At 42.8% G+C, this 23,188-nt stretch overlaps 1 protein-coding gene across 1 annotated transcript; it reads left to right on the plus strand.

Moving 5' to 3' along the window:
* The first annotated feature begins 1,866 nt into the window (after positions 1–1,866).
* LOC109890260 (prolargin-like) lies at positions 1,867–12,235 on the plus strand. Its single transcript, XM_020482250.2, has 7 exons — positions 1,867–1,997; positions 7,683–8,118; positions 9,919–10,104; positions 10,295–10,452; positions 10,651–10,847; positions 11,039–11,117; positions 11,527–12,235. Exons 2-7 carry the CDS (start codon positions 7,687–7,689, stop codon positions 11,615–11,617), a joined length of 1,143 nt encoding a protein of 380 aa, XP_020337839.1. The 5' UTR covers positions 1,867–1,997; positions 7,683–7,686; the 3' UTR covers positions 11,618–12,235.
* Positions 12,236–23,188: the final 10,953 nt, after the last annotated feature.

Consider the following 23,188-nt stretch of genomic DNA (forward strand, 5'->3'; position numbering starts at 1 on the left):
ACGACTTCTGCCGAATGTACCTTGGTGTGAAAAGTGCAAATCAATCCCAGAACAACAGCAAAGAACCTTGTGAAGATGCTGGAGGAAACAGGTACAAAAGTATCTATATCCACAGTAAAACGAGTCCTATATCGACATAACCTGAAAGGCCGCACAGCAAGGAAGAAGCCACTGCTCCAAAACCGCCATAAAAAAGCCAGACTACGTTTTGCAACTGCACATGGGGACAAATATCGTATTTTTTAGAGAAATGTCCTCTGGTCTGATGAAACAAAAATTTAACTGTTTGGCCATAATGACCATCGTTATGTTTGGAGGACAAAGGGGTAAGCCGAAGAATGACCATCGTTATGTTTGGAGGACAAAGGGGTAAGCCGAAGAACACCATCCCAACCATGAAGCACGGGGGTGGCAGCATCATGTTGTGGGGGTGCTTTGCTGCAGGAAGGACTGGTGCACTTCACAAAATAGATGGCATCATGAGCCAGGAAAATTACGTGGATATATTGAAGCAACATCTCAAGACATCAGTCAGGAAGTTAAAGCTTGGTCTCAAATGGGTCTTCCAAATGGACAATGACCCCAAGCATACTTCCAAAGTTGTGGCAAAATGGCTTGTGGACAACAAAGTCAAGGTATTGGAGTGGCCATCACAAAGCCCTGACCTCAATCCTATAGAACATTTGTGGGCAGAACTGAAAAAGTGTGTGCGGGCAAGGAGGCCTACAAACCTGACTCAGTTACACCAGCTCTGTGTCACGACTTCTGCCGAAGTAGGCTCCCCTGCCTGTTCGGGCGGTGCTCGGCGGTCGTCGTCACCGTCCTACTAGCCACTACCGATCCCTTTTTCGTTTGTCTGTTGGTTTTGTCTTATTAGTTTCACCTGTGTGTATTTTAGTTTAATTAGTGTCCTTATATATAGTAGGTTGTCCCGCCCTTGTTTTGTGCGGGATTGTTTTTGTTACTCTGTTGTATGGTGGTTTTCGTGTGGTTATTCTCTGGACTATTTTGGTCCTGTGTTTGGGCTGGTCAATTGTATGCGCCCTGTGTGTTGGCGTGACCGTTTTTGTGCGCCAGAGAATAAATTGACAATCTACTGAACCCTGCTCTCTGCTCCAGATTCCACACACCACTCCTAGTAAATCGTGACACTCTGTCAGGAGGAATGGGCCAAAATTCACCCAACTTATTGTGGGAAGTTTGTGGAAGGCTACTTGAAACGTTTGACCCAAGGTAAACAATTTAAAGGCAATGCTACCAAATACTAATTGAGTGTATGTAAACTTCTGACCCACTGGGAATGTGATGAAAGAAATACAAGCTGAAATAAATCATTCTCTCTACTATTATTCTGACATTTCACATTCTTAAAGTGGTGATCCTAACTGACCTAAAAGTTGGAATGTATACTAGGATGGTTAGAAAACATCCTCCAACACTGGAGATTGTAACACTTTTTTGGATAGTCTACAAACTAATTATCTAGTAACCCTAGCTCTAACCCTATCCTTAACCCTTTACCTAACTCTTATTCTAAACCTAACCTTGCTTATCAACAGATCATTTGTGGATAGTATGACCATCTGTAGAGCAACTACAGATGGAATATCCGGACTATCCAAGTAGTAAAGTGTGACCGAGATTAATTGTTGATCTCTGCTGTGGAGGGGCAGAGAGAGGGAGTGAGGGTGGGTGGGAGGGGAGGGGAGGGGAGGGGAGGGAGGGAGGGTGGGAGGGGAGGGGAGGGAGGGAGGGTGGGAGGGGAGGGGAGGGAGAGAGTGGCAGGGAGTGGGAGGGAGTGGAGGAGAGTGGGAAACACTATGACTTTCACAGGGAAAAATAGCCAGGGAACCAACCCAATAGGAGGCTTGTCCACTAAGAAGGAGAGAGGGAGGGAGAGGAAGAGAGAGGTAAGGGTAAGAGAAGGGTAAGAGAGACAGAGAGCAGAGAGACAGAAAACTCTCAACTTGATAAAAGAGGGCAGGTACCATTGACAGGTAAGACAATATTTGTTGTTTCTTTCCTCCAGGGGGGATGCTATTAGATGTGACACGCTCGATAACAGCATGTAAACAGAGCAAGACCAGGAGAGAGTGTGTGTGTCTTACAGTGTGTGAGGTGTATGTGGGACGAGGAATGTGTGTTTGTGTGTCCGTGTCTTGGCAGAGAGGCGGACGTGAACAGAGCCTGACAGTGTGTGTTTCTATAGAGATGCTGAATGAGAGTGGTACTGTCCTCTCCTCCCAAAGCGAGTTGCTTCTGCTAAAGTTCTCTCACAAAGCAGATTGTAGAACCCTGCTGCTCTGCGACATTCAGACAAATAGCGACACACCTATCCATTTCGTTCAGCTAAACATGCTGCTTTCTTGTTGCAAGTTGATGGAAGGGTAGTACTGGGTGGCAAAAAGACTGAACTGAAAGTGAAGTTATTTTTCACAGTCAGACTTAGGAAAACATTGCTTTGCGGTGTTTGGCTATATCACGCTACCCTCTACAGCTCTAAGCTTAAAATCAGATAGGGCTTGACAACTGTCCAGGTGTCTGTCAAGACGTCTGTTTGTCTGCTAGGATTGGTAGGTCACAATAATATACAGATTTTTGTTGATCAATGTCTTTGAAAAGAGAGGAGAAGCTTTCTGAAACTTCCAGAATCATCTCAGGAATGTTCATTACTTCATAATGGTCTGTGGTCTGGACTGGTTCTGTTGAATTGGACATCTGTGTTTTTACACAGCAATAAAACTGTCAATTGAATTTATTATTGACCAAAAAATTCCCTGCATGGGAAACATTGTTAAAACGGATCATTGTTGATCATACGACATTATCTGTTGTCTAACACGTGCTATAAAATATCTATATCATTCTGCCAAAACAAAGTTTCTTATTTGACATTTGCTGATATTTCCTTTAGAATGTGGGTCATCCATGAGTTTAGACAGCCAGGCTATATATCTGCCTGCCATCTCAACCAGGCTTAACAGTGCAGACAGTCCAATGATTTTCCTTGCTTGTCTGCAGACCCTCCTCTGTCTGTCTCAGTATTTTCCAAATGGTGTTTCATAGCCAAGCGTTCTTGGGCTGGAGCTATAGCCTGTAAGGTAAACCAGTAAGGTTGATGTGTTACCAGTCACATTTCTGCCTAGACTTTATAGCTCCCCTTAATAGAGTTGCCAACCCTTTTCTCCAGTGGAGCAGAAAAGATGTTCCGGGAGATGTAAGCGACAATGGAAAAGTGAATAAAGTTGAAGGATTCTTATCATGGTTCCAGGATGATCTTGGAGCAACTCTTACTCAGATGTGCTGAAGCCTGAGTATTACGGGTGTTATCTATCTACATACTTTATATATATATATATATATATAAACTGTACCAGTCAAAATTTTGAACACACCTACTCTTTCAAGGATTTTTATAAATTTTTTACTATTTTATACATTGTAGAATAATAGTGAAGACCTCAAACCTATGAAATAACACATATGGAATCAATGTAGTAACCAAAAAAGTATTAAACAAATCAAAATATGTTTTATATTTCAGATTATTCAAAGTAGCCACCATTTGCCTTGATGACACTTTGCACACCCTTGGTATTCTCTCAACCAGCTTCAGGAGGTAGTCACCTGGAATGCTTTTCCAACAGTCTTGAAGGAGTTCCCACATACACTCAATTGAGTTGAGGTTGGGTGATTGTGGAGGCCAGGTCATCTGATGCAGCAATCCATCACTCTCCTTCTTGGTCAAGTCGCCCTTACACTGCCTGGAAGTATTTTTGGGTCATTGTCTTCTTGAAATTCAAATGATAGTCCTACTAGGCGCAAACCAGATGGGATGGTGTATCGCTGCAGGGTGATTCACTTTGGGAACCACACATGTGGAGATCATCCATTCACATACTTTGCGTCTCACAAAGACACAGCGGTTGGAAGCAAAAATCTCAAATTTGGACTCATCAGACCAAAGGACAGATTTCCACCGGTCTAATGTCCGTGTTTCTTTTCCCAAGCAAGTCTCGTTTTCTTATTGCTGTCCTTAGTAGTGGTTTCTTTGCAGCAGTTCAACCATGAAGACCTGATTCACACAGTCTCCTCTGAACAGTTGTTGTTGAGATGTGTCTGTTACTTGAACTCTGAAGCATTTATTTGGGCTGCAATCTGAGGTGCAGTTAATACCAATGTCTGGTAACTCTAATGAACTTATCCTCTGCAGCAGAGGTAACTCTGGGACTTCCTTTCTTGTGGCGGTCCTCATGAGAACCAGTTTCATCATAGTTCTTGATGATTTTTGCGACTGCACTTGAAGAAACTTTAAAAGTTATTGAAGTTTTCCGGATTGACTGACCTTAAATGTCTTAAAGTAATTTCTCTTTGCTTATTTGAGCTGTTCTTTCCATAATATGGACTTGGTATTTTACCAAATAGGGCTGTCTTCTGTATAACCCCCTACCTTGTCACAATACAACCGATTGGCTCAAACGCATTAAGAAGGAAAGAAATTCCACAAATTTACTTTTAACAGGGCACAACTCTTAATTGAAATACATTCCACGTGACTACCTCATGAAGCTGGTTGAGAGAATGCCAAGAGTGTTCAAAGCTTTCATCAAGGCAAAGGGTGGCTACTTTGAAGAATCTGAAATATAAAACATATTTTGATTTGTTTAACACTTTTTTGGTTATGATTCCATATGTGTTATTTTCATAGGTTTGATGTCTTCACTAATATTCTACAATGTAGAAAATAGTAAAAAAAAAAAAAATGTGGAATGAGAAGTTGTGTCCAAACTTTTGACTGGTACTGTATATATATATATATATATATATCGTGATGACTAACAACCCTAAGTCACATACACATAGCTGTGACTATAGTATAGATGTGCAGAACTCTGTCATCTCTCTCTTGTGTCTACCAACAGCCCTAACTCTCTGTCCTGACGTCGTAACATCTGATTATAGCTGTTGGAGTTCTGGACTACTGAGAGAGGAAAAGTGAAATCACACACTGGGCTGAGTGGCATTGCCAGGAACACGATTAGTTTAGGAGGAAGGGAAGTTCAGAACTGTTTATCCTGGCCTGGACAGACTCTGGCTAGGAGAATAGTTTTGCAATGACTCTCAGCTATTTATCAGACTCAACAGAAGGCTTTCTCACAACAAACAAAGGACAGAAAAACACAGTCAATCCCACACTGTTGTAAGATGCTGATCCATAACACCTTGTATTTTTGTGAGTAGTCACTTGTTGTATCTTGGGGACTCTGTCAATTACTAACTAATGACCAACAACTGGTTTGATGTGATCTCCTGTATGCTAGGTTGTAAGATTGCCAGAGTGAGAGAGACCAAGGGAAAAGAGAGGAAGACAGAGAGAGAGATGGAGAGAGAGACTTAGGGTCCCCTGTTGGGCTGGGCGTCTCAGAACTCTAGCCCCTCTGACCCCCTCGTTAGGATCCACTCACATTGGACCAAGAGCTGTATTCAACCTGCATCGCAGAAGTTCAGCTTCACAGCGTGATTGAAAGGCAATGTTCCCGCTTTAAGCTCCCTATTAAAACTCACCCTAACCCTAACCCTAACCCTAACCCTAACCCTAACCCTAACCCTAACCCTCTCTCTCTCTCTCTCTCTCTCTCTCTCTCTCTGTCCCCCCACCCCCCCCCTCTCTCTCTCTCTCTCTCTCTCTCTCTCTCTCTCTCTCTCTCTCTCTCTCTGTCTCCCCCCCCCCCCCCCTCTCTCTCTCTCTCTCTCTCTCTTATTTTTAACAGCTGTAAAGGAAAAGCTAGTGCTTCACCCAGTCATTAATGAGAACCATGTCTGTGTGCTTCGCCTGCACAGGTCACTGCTCTCAACTCAGCCTTTATATAAGCAGATTACCAAACCCCTGCAGAAGGCTAGAGGAAAACATTTACTGTAGTGGCTGCTAGCACTTTAAACTGTGATCACTTTTAAGGTTTAATAACGCAATCATAACTCCCATTGAAACTGCATCATAAACTATTTAGAAACAAAGTCATGCCAAATAAAGGGGCATATATATTCTTTACCAAATGACACATTTCCCATAACCCTTTTGCCACAATCTCTTTTTCCTCCCTCCCACTCTCGGTCTCGGTTTCTCTCTGTCTCTGTCTCTGGGTCTCTGTCTCTGTCTCTCTGTCTCTGGGTCTCTATCTCTCTGTCTCTGGGTCTCTGTCTCTCTGTCTCTGGATCTATGTCTCTCTGTCTCTGGGTCTCTGTCTCTCTGTCTCTCTGTCTCTGGGTCTCTGTCTGTCTTTCTGTCTCTATCTCTCTGTCGCTCTGTCTTTGTCTCTGTCTCTCTGTCTCTCTGTCTCTCTGTCTCTCTGTCTCTATCTCTCTGTCACTCTGTCTCTGTCTCTCTGTCTCTCTGTCTCTCTGTCTCTGGGTCTCTGTCTGTCTTTCTGTCTCTATCTCTCTGTCGCTCTGTCTTTGTCTTTGTCTCTGTCTCTCTGTCACTCTGTCTCTATCTCTCTGTCGCTCTGTCTCTGTCTGTCTCTCTGTCAATTCAATTAATTTCAAAGTGGCTTTGTTGCCAAAACAACAATGACAAAAACCAACAAAGGGAATTAAACAACACAAAGACAGAAACAATCAGACATTAACAGTAAACATTACTACACAAGTAAAACGTTTCAAGAGAGTACCATGGGAGGGGGGGGGGGAGTGTCACACATTTTGCTGCTGGAATTGATTTGTGTTTGAATTCTTTGTGGGTTTGTGTAATTTGAGGGAAATATGTGTCTCATATGGTCGTACATTTGACAGGGGGGTAGAAAGTGCAGCTTGGTTTTCAACTAAGTTTATGGACAGTGGTCACATATCTTGTCTTCTCTTGAGAGCCTGGTCTTCCTATGGCAGCCACTCTCAACAGCAAGGCAATGCTCACTGAGTCTGTACATAGTCAAGGCTTTCCTTCATTTTGGGTCAGTCCCAGTGGTTGGGTATTCTGCCACTGTGTACTCTCTGTTAAGGGCAAGGTAGCATTCTAATTTGGTCAGGTTTTTTGGTTGATTCTTTCCAATCTGTCAAGTAGTTCTCTGTTAGTTTTTTCATACTTTGGTTGGGTCTCATTTTATGTCTGTTAACAGAGCCACATAACCAGCTGGCTGAGGGGACTCTTCTCTAGGTTCATCTCTCTGTAGGTTAAGGCTTTGTGATGGAAGGTTTGGGCATCGCTTTCCTTCAGGTGGTTGTGGAATTTAACAGTTATTTTCTGGATTTGGATAATTAACGGGTATAGTCCTAATTCTGATCTGCATACGTTATTTGGGTTATGCATTGACAATATTTTTGCCGAATTCTGCATGCGGAGTCTCAATTGGGTGTTTTTCCCATTTTGTGAATTCTTGGTTGGTGAGTGGACCCCAGGGCTCACCACCATAGAAGGCAATTCCTCCACCACTTCTCTCTCCGTCCTAAGGCCACCAAGTGGGTTCTATAACTGAGTGGAGTATTTTAAGCCAGATCCTAATTGGGATGTCAAATTGTATGTTTCTTTTGATGGCATAGAAGGCTCTTCTTGCCTTGTCTCTGTCTGTCTGTCTGTCTGTGTCTGTCTCTCTCTCTCTCGCTCTCTCTCTCTCCATCTCTCTGTCTCTCTCTCAATTCAATTCAATCTCTCTATCTCTTTTTCCTCCACCCCTTCTCTCTCCATCCAGGACAATGAAGGCAGCTGTGGGACTCTACTCTGCCCTGGTGCTCTGTCTCCTGATGGGGGCAGTGTTCTCCCAGAGACTGAGACCTAAAAAACCTCCTAAGCCTCCTAAGGCCACCAAGCGGCCCTCTTTCAAGCCTAGCCTGCCCCCTGATGAACTGGAACCCCAGGAGCCCACAGACTTCCCCCCTCCCATCCTTGGCCCCCCCTCCATGTTCCTTGACTGCCCCCGCGAGTGTTTCTGCCCCCCCTCCTTCCCCAACGCCCTCTATTGTGAGAACCGGAACCTCCGTACGGTCCCTGTGATCCCGTCGAGAGTCCACTACCTTTACCTGCAGAACAACTACATCTCTGTGGTAACAGCGGAACCCTTCAACAACGCCACAGAGTTGCGATGGGTTAACATGGCCAACAATCGCATAAGAAAAGTAGACAAGCAGGTGGGAGCTTTTTTCTATTTATTTATTTCATTTATTTATGTAGTCATGCATTCACTGATTTTCATAATTCCATCTTTCTTTCTTTTTTCTCGCTATTTGCCTCTTTCTCTCTTTCTCCTTCTCTCCATCTCTCTCTGTCTCTCTCTCTCTGTCTCCCTCCCTCTCTCTCTCTCTCGCTCTCTCTCTCTCTCTCTCTCTCTGTCCCTCTCTCTGTCTCCCTCTCTCCATCTCTCTCTGTCTCTCCCTCTCTCTCCTTCTGTCTCTCGCTCTCTTCCTCTATTTCTGTCTGTTTCTCTCTCTCTCTCTCTCTCTCTCTCTCTCTGTCCCTCTCTCTGTCTCCCTCTCTCCATCTCTCTCTGTCTCTCCCTCTCTCTCCCTCTCTCTGTCTCTCGCTCTCTTCCTCTGTTTCTGTCTGTTTCTCTCTCTCTCTCTCTCTCTCTTTCTCTCTCTCTCTCTCTCTCTCTCTCTCTCTCTCTCTCTCACTGTCTGTCTCTCTGTATCTCTGTCTGTCTCTCTGTCTACTTCGCTGTCTCTCGTTCTGTCTCTCTCAATTCAATTCAATTCAATTCAAGGGCTTTATTGGCATGGGAAACATGTGTTAACATTGCCAAAGCAAGTTAGGTAGATAATATATAAAGTGAATATATAAAGTGAAATAAACAATCAAAATTAACAGTAAACATTACACATACAGAAGTTTCAAAACAATAAAGACATTACAATTGTCATATTATATATATACAGTGTTTTAACTATGTACAAATGGTTAAAGGACACACAATAAAATAAATAAGCATAAATATAGGTTGCATTTACAATGGTGTTTGTTCTTCACTGGTTGCCCTTTTCTCGTGGCAACAGGTCACGAATCTTGCTGCTGTGATGGCACACTGTGGAATTTCACCCAGTAGATATGGGAGTTTATCAAAATTGGATTTGTTTTCGAATTCTTTGTGGATCTGTGTAATCTGAGGGAAATATGTCTCTCTGATATGGTCATACAATGGGCAGGAGGTTAGGAAGTGCAGCTCAGTTTCCACCTCATTTTGTGGGCAGTGAGCACATAGCCTGTCTTCTCTTGAGTGCCATGTCTGCCTACGGCGGCCTTTCTCAATAGCAAGGCTATGCTATGACTATGACTATGTACATAGTCAAAGCATTCCTCAATTTTGGGTCAGTCACAGTGGTCAGGTATTCTGCCGCTGTGTACTCTCTGTGTAGGGCCAAATAGCATTCTAGTTTGCTCTGTTTTTTTGTTAATTCTTTCCAATGTGTCAAGTAATTATCTTTTTGTTTTCTCATGATTTGGTTGGGTCTAATTGTGCTGCTGTCCTGGGGCTCTGTAGGATGTGTTTGTGTTTGTGAACAGAGCCCCAGGACCAGCTTGCTTAGGGGACTCTTCTCCAGGTTCATCTCTCTGTAGGTGATGGCTTTGTTATGGAAGGTTTGGGAATCGCTTCCTTTGAGGTGGTTGTAGAATTTAACAGCTCTTTTCTGGATTTTGATAATTAGTGGGTATCGGCCTAATTCTGCTCTGCATGCATTATTTGGTGTTCTACGTTATACACAGAGGATATTTTTGCAGAATTGTGCGTGCAGAGTCTCAATTTGGTGTTTGTCCCATTTTGTGAAGTCTTGGTTGGTGAGCGGACCCCAGACCTCACAACCATAAAGGGCAATGGGCTCTATGACTGATTCAAGTATTTTTAGCCAAATCCTAATTGGTATGTTGAAATTTATGTTCCTTTTGATGGCATAGAATGCCCTTCTTGCCTCTCTCTCTGTCTCTCTGTGTCCCAGGTGTTTGAGAAGGTACCTGGTCTGTTGTTTCTCTACATGGAGAGGAACCAGCTGAAGGAGGTTCCTGATGACCTGCCAGCTGGGTTGGAGCAGCTCATTCTCAGCCACAACCAGATCTCCAAGATCCCCTCTGGAGCCTTTGGCAAGATGGAGCACCTTGCTCTGCTCGACCTGCACCACAACAAGGTACACACACATACAAATGCACAAACGTACACACGCATTTATGCATGCACACACACACATACAAACACATGCACACAGGCATGTATGCACACAGACTCGCACAAACACATGCTTGCATGCGCACACAAATGCACTCACTCTCACGCTCACTCAATGTTAATTCTCCCTGTGTATTCTCTGTTGTGTTTAGTTGAGTGACAGTGATGTGGGGAAGAACACTTTTAAAGACATGAAGAACCTGGTTCAGCTGAACTTGGCCCACAACATCCTGAAGAAGATGCCAGCTAACATCCCCAACGGCATCACACAACTATTCCTGGACAGGAACAACATCGAGGACATCCCTAAGTAATGACACATGCATGCACACACAATGCAGGTACGCACACGTACGCACACACACATTATCTATTGGCCGAAACATTGGTGTGAGATCCAGTAAAGCACACAAGAATGACAGTGTTCTGAACTCTCTATCCTCTAAGCACTTGGAAAATACTGCATCATCCCACTATTTACAGTAACCCACTTGTCTTCCCAATGCAGGGACTACTTCCAAGGCTTCTCCAACCTGGCGTTTGTGAGACTCAACTTCAACCAGCTAAGTGATAAGGGAGTACCTAAGGCTGTGTTCAACGTTTCCACCCTGCTAGACCTTCACCTGGCCCACAACCAGCTCACCTCCGTCCCCCTGTTCAACCCCCAGCTGGAGCAACTGCACCTCAACCACAACAGCATTGAGAGTGAGTAGCCTAACATAAGGCCATAATAGGTCTGTAGCAAGACCACAACATAACCACATCACAACTATAACAGCATTGAGAATGAGTAACATGCAATGGAGATGAAAACATTAGTAACATAACCACGACAGCATTGATTAACCCATGTGTGTGTGCATGTGTGTGTGTGTGTGTGTGTGTTCATATGTCAGGTATTAACGGGACCCAGCTTTGTCCATTCAGTCTGTCCTCTGAGAGTCTGACTGATGAGGCTCTGATGCCCAGACTCAGGTAATATAAATATTCATAACACAATAGGTACGATAAATGGATTGATTTATTCGTTTGTGTCTTTGATTGATTGAAACGTTTGTTTGATTGATTGATAGTTTGTTTGATTGTTTGATTGAAAGGTTGATTGATAGTTTGTTTGATTGATTGATAGATTGTTTGATTGATTGATAGATTGTTTGATTGATTGATAGATTGTTTGATTGATTGATAGATTGTTTGATTGATTGATAGATTGTTTGATTGATTGATAGATTGTTTGTTTGCTTGATTGTTTGATTGATTGATATTTTGTTTGATTGATTGATAGTTTGTTTGGTTGATTGATAGTTTGTTTGATTGATTGATTGATTGATTGATTGATAGTTTGATTGATAGTTTGTATGATTGATTGATTGATACCCAACAGGTACCTGCGTCTGGATGGGAACCACCTGAGCCCTCCTGTCCCTCTGGATGTCATCATGTGTTTCAGACACCTCAAGTCTATTGTCATCTAGAGTCAGGCCTGGACATCACAACATCACACACACACACACACACACATTAGTATTTTAGATGGGTGAAATGGTGCCAGATAACCTGAGTAAAATGATAACTGTACGGCTTTGACAACTTCAGGAATATTTCACAGCTGAAAGATTTTAAAACATTGAAACAAATATTTATAAAACTAGGTCTTTGGTGCATGGATGTATCTGCAGTTCCAGTAAGATAGGAGTTGTTTTGTCTGTAAGTTGTGTTTCTAATATTAAGGTAAATAAGTACCATAGAATAATGGAACAAGTGGCAGATGAAAAATAAAGGTACATTGACTGACATGCTACAAATATAGTGTAGTTACAATTAGGGTATGATTAGTCTTTGCACATAATGAATGTACTGTAACACTACATCTGGGGTAGGAAAGGAGCATGGTAATGGTTTACAGGGGCCAATACACAGATATGGCATTTGGTGAATGAAAAACAGGTTCAAAACGTGACTACCATGTAGTTTAAAATGTCCTTGGTGTATCTGTGTATTTGAGGTACTTTCGATAAAAGTAATTGTATCCTTTCGTTTTGTATGAAGCAGTTCTGTACAAATAAAATAAATAAAATATGCTCTTGGGCTAATCATGAATCCTTTCCTAGCCACAACATTCCTATCCTTCTGAGTGTGTTCACTGTCCCCCTCTGAAAGCACAGTCTCCACTACCTCCTCATGAACATTAACCTGTTATCACTGTCATCCTTGTTCCTGGCAACCCATTCTTGCTATATCGTCTGGAAAACCCAGAATATGACTGCTGCTGTTATAGGGAGGCAGGGAGAGAGCCAGCGAGAGAGCCAGTGAGAGAGCCAGCGAGAGATTCAGGGAGAGAGCCAGTGAGAGAGTCAGCGAGAGAGCCAGGGAGAGAGCCAGCGAGAGAGACAGGGAGAGAGCCAGCGAGAGAGCCAGCGAGAGAGCCAGGGAGAGAGCCAGCGAGAGAGACAGGGAGAGAGCCAGGGAGAGAGCCAGCGAGAGATTCAGGGAGAGAGCCAGCGAGAGAGACAGGGAGAGAGCCAGCGAGAGAGACAGGGAGAGAGCCAGCGGGAGAGCCAGCGAGAGAGCCAGGGAGAGAGCCAGCGAGAGAGCCAGCGAGAGAGCCAGGGAGAGAGCCAGCGAGAGAGACAGGGAGAGAGACAGCGAGAGAGCCAGGGAGAGAGCCAGCGAGAGTGCCAGGGAGAGAGCCAGCGAGAGAGCCAGGGAGAGAGCCAGCGAGAGATTCAGGGAGAGAGCCAGGGAGAGAGCCAGGGAGAGAGCATGTTGTGCTGCATGTTAGAGACAGACAATTTGCCATGTGAAGTGAATTATTATCTCCTTATCCGCCTGTCTGTCTGTCAAACCATACTGTATGTACAGAATATATAAACAGACACACACATGTATGTGCATACACGCACACACACAGGAGAATGAGTCAGTTTGTTGTCTTTTAGAAAAATATGTTTTGGAAGGGTTTTCTGGGTGAGGAACAACCAATTGGTGAATGTCCCTGTGGGTGGTGCTTTTTGCTACTCATCCATGGGCTTATCAACACTAAAGATAACAATTATATTATTAATATAACATTCATTTCTGAGAAACAATGACAACACTAGGTACTCTGTCTTGGAATTTGAAAGGCCTAAATTGTCCTATCAAATGTTACAACTGTATTGATATACTATAGCAACGCTCCAAGAAACACACCTGCTCCATAAGGACCTTGGCATCCCGTAATCCGAGCTGTCAAGTTATACATTTTAAATTTGTTCACAGTCTATTTAACAAGGAGGAAACATTTTACAATGAAATTGGACCCATCTCCAGGCTGTTCGGTGTCCCCTAAATGAGGTGGTAGTGCCCTGCAGTTAAATGCTTCTGGGACAAAGTAAACCTTTTTTAGAAGTGCATGAACGTAAATATATTCAAACGCATTCTTTGGAAGCACCAAGGCTGTTCCTACAGCTGGCTGCCCGGCCAAACGGATCAATCGGGAAGAAGGGCCTTGGTCAGGGTCGTGACCAAGAACCCGATGGTCACTCTAACATAGCTCCAGATATTCTCTGTGGAGATGGGAGAAACTTCCAGAAGGACAATCATCGCTGCAGCACTCCACAAATCAGGCCTTTATGGTAGAGGAGCCAGACAAAAGCCACTCCTCAGTAAAAGGCACATGACAGCCCGCTTGGAGTTTGCCAAAAGTCACCCAAAGGACTCTCAAACCACGAGAAACAAGATTCTCTGGTCAGATGAAACCAAGATTGAACTCTTTGGCCTGAATGCCAAGTGTCACGTCTGGAGGAAACCTGGCACCATACTTATGGTGAAGCATGGTGGTGGCAGCATCATGCTTCTGAATGTTTTTCAGCGGCAGGGACTGGGAGACTAGTCAGGATCGAGGGAAAGGTGAACGGAGCAAAGTACTGAGAGATCCTTGATGAAAACCTGCTCCAGAGGGCTCAGGACCTCAGACTGGGGCGAAGGTTCACCTTCCAACAGGACAACGACCCTAAGCACACAGCCAAGACAACGCAGGAGTGGCTTCGGGACAAGTCTCTGAATGTCCTACAGTGGTCAAGCCAGATCCCGGACTTGAACCCAATTTAACATCTCTAGAGGGACCTGAAAATAGCTGTGCAGTGACGCTCCCCATCCAACCTGACAGAGCTTGGGAGAATCAGCAGAGAAGAATGGGAGAAACTCCTCAAATACAGGTTTGCAAAGCTTTAGCATCATACCCAAGAAGACTCGAGGCTGTAATCTCTGCCAAAGGTTCTTCAATAATGTGCCGAGTAAAGGGTCTGAATACTTATGTAAAGGATCTGAATACTGATGTAAAGGGTCTGAATACTTATGTAAAGGGTCTGAATACTGATGTAAAGGGTCTGAATACTGATGTAAAGGGTCTGAATACTTATGTAAAGGGTCTGAATATTTATGTAAAGGGTCTGAATACTTATGTAAAGGGTCTGAATACTGATGTAAAGGGTCTGAATACTGATGTAAAGGGTCTGAATACTGATGTAAATGGTCTGAATACTGATGTAAAGGGTCTGAATACTGATGTAAAGGGTCTGAATACTTATGTAAAGGGTCTGAATACTGATGTAAAGGGTCTGAATACTGATGTAAAGGGTCTGAATACTGATGTAAAGGGTCTGAATACTGATGTAAAGGGTCTGAATACTTATGTAAATGGTCTGAATACTGATGTAAAGGGTCTGAATACTTATGTAAAGGGTCTGAATACTGATGTAAAGGGTCTGAATACTGATGTAAAGGGTCTGAATACTGATGTAAAGGGTCTGAATACTGATGTAAAGGGTCTGAATACTGATGTAAAGGGTCTGAACACTGATGTAAAGGGTCTGAATACTGATGTAAAGGGTCTGAATACTGATGTAAAGGGTCTGAATACTTATGTAAAGGGTCTGAATACTGATGTAAAGGGTCTGAATACTGATGTAAAGGGTCTGAATACTGATGTAAAGGGTCTGAATACTGATGTAAAGGGTCTGAATACTGATGTAAAGGGTCTGAACACTGATGTAAAGGGTCTGAATACTGATGTAAAGGGTCTGAATACTGATGTAAAGGGTCTGAATACTTATGTAAAGGGTCTGAATACTTATGTAAAGGGTCTGAATATTTATGTAAAGGGTCTGAATACTTATGTAAAGGGTCTGAATACTGATGTAAAGGGTCTGAATACTGATGTAAAGGGTCTGAATACTGATGTAAATGGTCTGAATACTGATGTAAAGGGTCTGAATACTGATGTAAAGGGTCTGAATACTTATGTAAAGGGTCTGAATACTGATGTAAAGGGTCTGAATACTGATGTAAAGGGTCTGAATACTGATGTAAAGGGTCTGAATACTGATGTAAAGGGTCTGAACACTGATGTAAAGGGTCTGAATACTGATGTAAAGGGTCTGAATACTGATGTAAAGGGTCTGAATACTTATGTAAAGGGTCTGAATATTTATGTAAAGGGTCTGAATACTTATGTAAAGGGTCTGAATACTGATGTAAAGGGTCTGAATACTGATGTAAAGGGTCTGAATACTGATGTAAAGGGTCTGAATACTTATGTAAATGGTCTGAATACTGATGTAAAGGGTCTGAATACTTATGTAAAGGGTCTGAATACTGATGTAAAGGGTCTGAATACTGATGTAAAGGGTCTGAATACTGATGTAAAGGGTCTGAATACTGATGTAAAGGGTCTGAATACTGATGTAAAGGGTCTGAACACTGATGTAAAGGGTCTGAATACTGATGTAAAGGTCTGAATACTGATGTAAAGGGTCTGAATACTTATGTAAAGGGTCTGAATACTGATGTAAAGGGTCTGAATACTGATGTAAAGGGTCTGAATACTGATGTAAAGGGTCTGAATACTGATGTCAAGGGTCTGAATACTGATGTAAAGGGTCTGAACACTGATGTAAAGGGTCTGAATACTGATGTAAGGGTCTGAATACTGATGTAAAGGGTCTGAATACTGATGTAAAGGGTCTGAATACTGATGTAAAGGGTCTGAATACTGATGTAAAGGGTCTGAATACTGATGTAAAGGGTCTGAATACTGATGTAAAGGGTCTGAATACTGATGTAAAGGGTCTGAATACTGATGTAAAGGGTCTGAATACTTATGTAAAGGGTCTGAATACTGATGTAAAGGGTCTGAATACTGATGTAAAGGGTCTGAATACTGATGTAAAGGGTCTGAATACTGATGTAAAGGGTCTGAATACTGATGTAAAGGGTCTGAATACTGATGTAAAGGGTCTGAATACTGATGTAAAGGGTCTGAATACTGATGTAAAGGGTCTGAATACTGATGTAAAGGGTCTGAATACTGATGTAAAGGGTCTGAATACTGATGTAAAGGATCTGAATACTTATGTAAATGGTCTGAATACTGATGTAAAGGGTCTGAATACTTATGTAAAGGGTCTGAATACTGATGTAAAGGGTCTGAATACTGATGTAAAGGGTCTGAATACTGATGTAAAGGGTCTGAATACTGATGTAAAGGGTCTGAATACTGATGTAAAGGGTCTGAATACTGATGTAAAGGGTCTGAACACTGATGTAAAGGGTCTGAATATTGATGTAAAGGGTCTGAATACTGATGTAAAGGGTCTGAATACTGATGTAAAGGGTCTGAATACTGATGTAAAGGGTCTGAATACTGATGTAAAGGGTCTGAATACTGATGTAAAGGGTCTGAATACTGATGTAAAGGGTCTGAATACTTATGTAAAGGGTCTGAATACTGATGTAAAGGGTCTGAATACTTATGTAAATGTGATATTTCCATTGTTTTTTGTTTATAAATAAGCAAACATTTCTAAAAAACGTTTTTGCTTTTTCATTATGGGGTATTGTGTGTAGGTTGAATTTTTTGGTATTTAATAGATTTTAGAATAAGTCTGTAACCAAACAAAATGTGTAAAAAGTCAAGAGGTCTGAATACTTTCCGAAGGCACTGTAATTGTTAAGGACTGGGGAGTTTTTCCGGCTAAAAATAAGAGCTAAGCACAGGCAAAACGGATGGAGACATGGGATTGTGGGAATGAGATGGGAGTTGGGGCTGGAGTCTCACTTCTTTTTGTTTTTCCACCATTACATACTACACCTATTATTATGTTTTTTCATAATGATCAATACTTTGTATGTATGTAAAACAGTTTTCTATGTTTTTTATTTTTGAGTGGAAGCTAATTACCCCCCTCCCTCCTAAAATTACAACAAAAACTAAAATGATTGGTCCCAAAAAGAGAAGGACACATGTATGCAGTCATGAGAAGTTCAGTCTACATCTGAAAAACAAAGGAAGGAAGAATGAGTCCTTGCTGAGGATGCACATGTGTCTCATATGTAGAAACATTCATACTGCACTGTTCATTGTGCTGAAAAGGGTGTAGTTTCACAGGTCAAAATGACTGCAGAAAATGACCGCTTCTCCACAAGCTGTCTTGGCCATCCCTGCTTACCTGGATCCTTGTGATGAGTCATCTAAAAGGTGAAACTACAGCACAAGGAAATGAGAAACAGATCATTTCCAAATGTAAACCTCCACCCACACCTATTCAGATAAACATAAACTCACACCTATCCACGTACTGAGTGAATGAGATGACGTCCCTCAAGACTTAGGTCTAACCTCTCTCCTCATGACACGCCAGCGAAAATAAACTGATCATCCTTTGTTACTCGACAGTTGACGTAGATGGTTTCTTTATTCTCTCTTGTTGTGCCATTGCTATGATCTTTTGCCAAGTTCTATATACTTCTATAAAATGCCAAAACATACCAGCTAATCCAGCATGAGTCCTGGAAATAACACGTTTTACAACAGTAACTGTAAGCGTCTCGTTCCCTCCAGGAATCCTGTAAAGCTTGGCCTTAGGGCTTAAATACCGTCAGCCCAACAGCCCAACCTTATTTGTGTCTTGAACTATGAGATCAGAGTCTGCTGCCAGGAAGTGGTTTAGTGAGGAAGACTCTTTTAGGGACACATTACGGTAAACGTATTCCTGGACTAAAAAGCACTTTCAATGGAGTAAATGAATGAAAGCGTTGTAAACCTTCATGTTCATGTCACAGTGACACTGTCAAATAAAGTAGAACCAAAGTGCATTAGAGTCCAGGTGTAGTCTTAATTCACCTGGGTTCTGCAAAACTGGCCTAGTGAGTTCTAATCATAAGTTTTCAATCTCACCCAGCTGCAATGGGCTACAATACCCTGAGGGGCCTAACAGCTCATATTCAAGGGAACTGAAACTCACTCCCATAAACACAGTAATGCTGACCTCTTATGGTTAGAACATGTATTACATCAATGAAAAAGGAAAAAAAACAGCACACCCTCAAAGTGAGGTGCTGACTAATTGAAGACGAACTATGCAATTAAAAAATAAAGTTTCACATTCATTTTGGTAACACTTTACTTGACACCCAGCATCATAACACGTTATGACACAGTCATAACCATGTCATAAGATGTCGTAACAGCTGATATGACTTGTCATAAACTGTCATAAACTGTCATAATATGGTCTTAACATTGTCATGATACATATATTTACACCTGTTGTGACATATATTGCATTACTTTATGGCTGGTTATGACACCCACATAAGAGTGACAAAACATGCCCTTATGTCAGTAGTCAGTCAAAATGAGGATGTCTTGTCCTGCTCCTGAAATCTGCTCCTGAATTCATCCCAGTCATCAGCAACAGAGCATTGAGGTAGGTGCATGTCTGACATCAATGCGTGCACAATTACAATTACAATTTAATATGGTCTATTTCAGGAAATGTTAGATAACATAAACATACTGTTGATAAGTAGTTTATGGTGTCATGGAATGCTTTGCCTTGTGTGGTACGTGTTGTGGGTTTTGACAAGCTTATGTACACTACCTTTCAAAAGTTTAGGGTCACTTAGAAATGTCCTTGTTTTTGAAAGAAAACCACATTTTTTTGTCTATTAAAATAACATCAAATTGATCAGTAAATACAGTGTAAACATTGTTAATGTTGTAAATGACTATTGTAGCTGGAAACTGAAGATTTTTTATGGAATATCTACAGAGGCGTACAGAGGCCCATTATCAGCAACCATCAGTCCTGTGTTCCAATGGCACATTGTGTTAGCTAATCCAAGTTGATCATTTTAAAAGGCTAATTGATCATTAGAAAACCCTTTTGCAATTATGTTATCACAGCTGAAAGCTGTTGTCCTGATTAAAGAAACAATAGAACTGGCCTTCTTTAGACTAGTTGAGGATCTGGAGCATCAACATTTGTGGGTTTGATGATAGGCTCCAAATTGCCAGAAACAAAGTACTTTCTTCTGAAACTTGTCAGTCTATTCTTGTTCTGAGAAATGAAGGCTATTCCATGCGAGAAATTGCCAAGAAACTGAAGATCTCGTACAACGCTGTGTACTACAACCTTCACAGAACAGCGCAAACTGGCTCTAACCAGAATAGAAAGAGTGGGAGGCCCCGATGCAAAACTGAGCAAGAGGACAAGTACATTAAAGTGTCTAGTTTGAGAAACAGACGCCTCACAAGTCCTCAACTGGCAGCTTCATTAAATAGTACCCGCAAAACACCAGTCAACGGTGAAGAGGCGATTCCGGGATGCTGGCCTTCTAGGCAGAGTTTCAAAGAAAGAGCCATTGGAAGACAGGAGTGATCGTTGCTAATAATGGGCCTCTGTACGCCTACGTAGATATTCCATAAAAAAATCTGCCGTTTCCAGCTACAATAGTCATTTACAACATTAACAATGTCTACACTGTATTAATTATCAATTTGATGTTATTTTAATGGACAAAAATATGCTTTTCTTTAAAAACAAGGACATTTCTAAATGACCCCAAACTTTGGAATGGTAGTGTAGGTGTCATAACCAGACATAAAATAACTAAATATATGTCACAACAGGTCTGAAATATATGTGTCATGACAGTGTTATGACCATATTATGACAGTTTATGACAAGTTATGTCAGCTGGTATGACTGTTATGACACTGGGTGTCAAGTAAAGTGTCACCCTAAGTTTTCCTTGAATGTGGATTTATGAGGGGATGATAGCTAATGAGCCAAACCGGCAAAGAGAGATGAGTCCGCAACTTTCTTTTTTCTTTGCTCATGTATTACACAATGTTCTGCCCTGCATTTCCTAGAGGAGTGCTGAGTCACTTCTTAGAGAGGAAGTACTTTTTTCTGTTATTGCAATATATTCTGGTTCCACTGTGTGCTTTGATTTCCTGGACCTGCAGCCTGCTTCCTATGTGCTTCTTCTCATCCCACATAGCTGAGCAGCTGATGGCTTCCCATAAGCACCTGTCTGGTGGGAGAACACGTCAGAGCTTCAGGCAGAAGGGTGTGACATCATACAGAGAGCTCTGCTGGGGGTGGATGGAGATTCCGTACATATTTATGGCACAAGATGACGAGATGACAATCATTCAACAAAGCCATTTTCAGTTCACGGAGGAAAGAGATGCTGCTGGGAAATGTTCTGAAAATACAGCAGAGATGGAGCCAGAGCTTTCTAGCCCCAGCCCTAGTCCCAGCCTCAGCCTCAGCCCAAGCCTCAGCCCAAGCCCCAGCCTCAGCCCTAGTCCCAGCCTCAGCCTCAGCCCCAGCCTCAGCCCAAGCCCCAGCCTCAGCCCCAGCCCCAGCCTCAGCCCCAGCCTCAGCCCCAGCCTCAGCCTCAGCCTCAGCCTCAGCCTCAGCCTCAGCCTCAGCCTCAGCCCCAGCCCCAGCCTCAGCCCAAGCCCCAGCCCCAGCCTCAGCCTCATCCCCAGCCTCAGCCCCAGCCCCAGCCTCAGCCTCAGCCCCAGCTCCAGCCTCAGCCCAAGCCCCAGCCCAGCCTCAGCCCAAGCCCCGCCTCAGCCCCAGCCTCAGCCCAAGCCCCAGCCTCAGCCCCAGCCTCAGCCCAAGCCCCAGCCTCAGCCCCAGCCTCAGCCCAAGCCCCAGCCTCAGCCTCAGCCCCAGCCCCAGCCTCAGCCTCATCCCCAGCCCCAGCCCCAGCCTCAGCCTCAGCCTCAGCCCCAGCCCAAGCCTCAGCCTGAGTTCCAGGCTCACACCCAGACCCCTGGCCTTCTTGGAAGGTGAAAGAAAGTTAGGGAAGCACCTCACTGTGGTAGTATATTGTTGTGTTCTCCATGGAAAGTTACTGTAAACAGAGGTGAAATTGGGGTGGAAGAGCAAGGAACGGAATTCTCAAAGGGAAATGATTTTGACAGAAGCGTACAGTGGTTAGTGGTTAAGGCCTGCAATATAGTAATAATGTGTGTGCTTATATTTGTCCTAGTTCACACATGTAAAAGTGTGTTTTTTGCATATCCCAACTCACCATGAGACACTCTTGGAGAGTGGAGTCACATCCAAGGTCAGCCATTATCAACGGCGAACCTGTAGCAATTACGGTTAAGTGCCTTGCTCAAGGTCACATCGAGAGATTGTTCACCTTGTTGGCTCAGGGATTCAAACTAGAGACGTTTTGGTTACTGGCCCAATGCTCTAACCGCTAGGCTACAGGCTGTCCATATACAGGCTGTCCATATACAGGGGGGCAAAAAAGTATTTAGTCAGCCACCAATTGTGCAAGTTCTCCCACTTAAAAAGATGAGAGAGGCCTGTCATTTTCATCATAGGTACACTTCAATTATGTCAGACAAAATGAGAAAAAAAATTCCAGAAAATCACATTGTAGGATTTTTAATGGATTTATTTGCAAATTATGGTGGAAAATAAGTATTTGGTCACCTACAAACAAGCAAGATTTCTGGCTCTCACAGACCTGTAACTTCTTCTTTAAGAGGCTCCTCTGTCCTCTACTCGTTACCTGTATTAATTGCACCTGTTTGAACTTGTTATCAGTATAAAAGACACCTGTCCACAACCTCAAACAGTCACACTCCAAACTCCACTATGGCCAAGACCAAAGAGATGTCAAAGGACACAAGAAACAAAATTGTAAACCTGCACCAAGCTGGGAAGACTGAATCTGCAATAGGTAAGCAGCTTGGTTTGAAGAAATCAACTGTGGGAGCAATTATTAGGACATGGAAGACATACAAGACCACTGATAATCTCCCTCGATCTGGGGCTCCACGCAAGATCTCACCCCGTGGGGTCAAAATTATCACAAGAACGGTGAGCAAAAATCCCACAACCACACGGGGGGACCTAGTGAATGACCTGCAGAGAGCTGGGACCAAAGTAAGAAAGCCTACCATCAGCAAGGGCATTGAAGATGAAAGGTGGCTGGGTCTTTCAGCATGACAATGATCCCAAACACACCGCCCGGGCAACGAAGGAGTGGCTTCGTAAGAAGCATTTCAAGGTCCTGGAGTGGCCTAGCCAGTCTCCAGATCTCAACCCCAATAGAAAATCTTTGGAGGGAGTTGAAAGTCCGTGTTGCCCAGCAACAGCCCCAAAACATCACTGCTCTAGAGGAGATCTGCATGGAGGAATGGGCCAAAATACCAGCAACAGTGTGTGAAAACCTTGTGAAGACTTACAGAAAACATTTGACCTCTGTCATTGCCAACAAAGTGTATATAACAAAGTATTGAGATAAACTTTTGTTATTGACCATATACTTATTTTCCACCATAATTTGCAAATAAATTCATTAAAAATCCTACAATGTGATTTTCTGGATTTTGTCTGTCATGGTTGAAGTGTACCTATGATGAAAATTACAGGCCTCTCTCCTATTTTTAAGTGGGAGAACTTGCACATATGGTGGCTGACTAAATACTTTTTTGCCCCACTGTATATCGTTAACTGTCAAGGATATATTACGCAAGCCTTGATATTAAATCCCAGAACTGTCATTAGTTCCTTCCTTCCTTTTCATTAAAATTACTCATGTAGAGATGAGCCATTTATTCCTTCCTATACTGCTGTATTTCCTCTTACCTGTTTCTGTGTGACTGTGCATGTGAACACCTTGTGGAGTGTCTGGCGAAATTCCCCTCTCTGCCCTATAAGAGCCAGACATGAGCGCCAACATGG

This window comes from Oncorhynchus kisutch, linkage group LG5, assembly GCF_002021735.2.
Source record: "Oncorhynchus kisutch isolate 150728-3 linkage group LG5, Okis_V2, whole genome shotgun sequence".
NCBI classification, from domain to species: Eukaryota; Metazoa; Chordata; class Actinopteri; order Salmoniformes; family Salmonidae; genus Oncorhynchus; species Oncorhynchus kisutch.

Bases quoted from the DNA above. Each gene is read 5' to 3' on its own strand.
- LOC109890260 (XM_020482250.2), top strand. From the start codon at position 7,687: ATGAAGGCAGCTGTGGGACTCTACTCTGCCCTGGTGCTCTGTCTCCTG. The intron at 8,119-9,918 runs GTGGGAGCTTTT...TCTGTGTCCCAG, and splicing joins TAAGAAAAGTAGACAAGCAG to GTGTTTGAGAAGGTACCTGG. The intron at 10,453-10,650 runs GTAATGACACAT...TTCCCAATGCAG, and splicing joins AACATCGAGGACATCCCTAA to GGACTACTTCCAAGGCTTCT.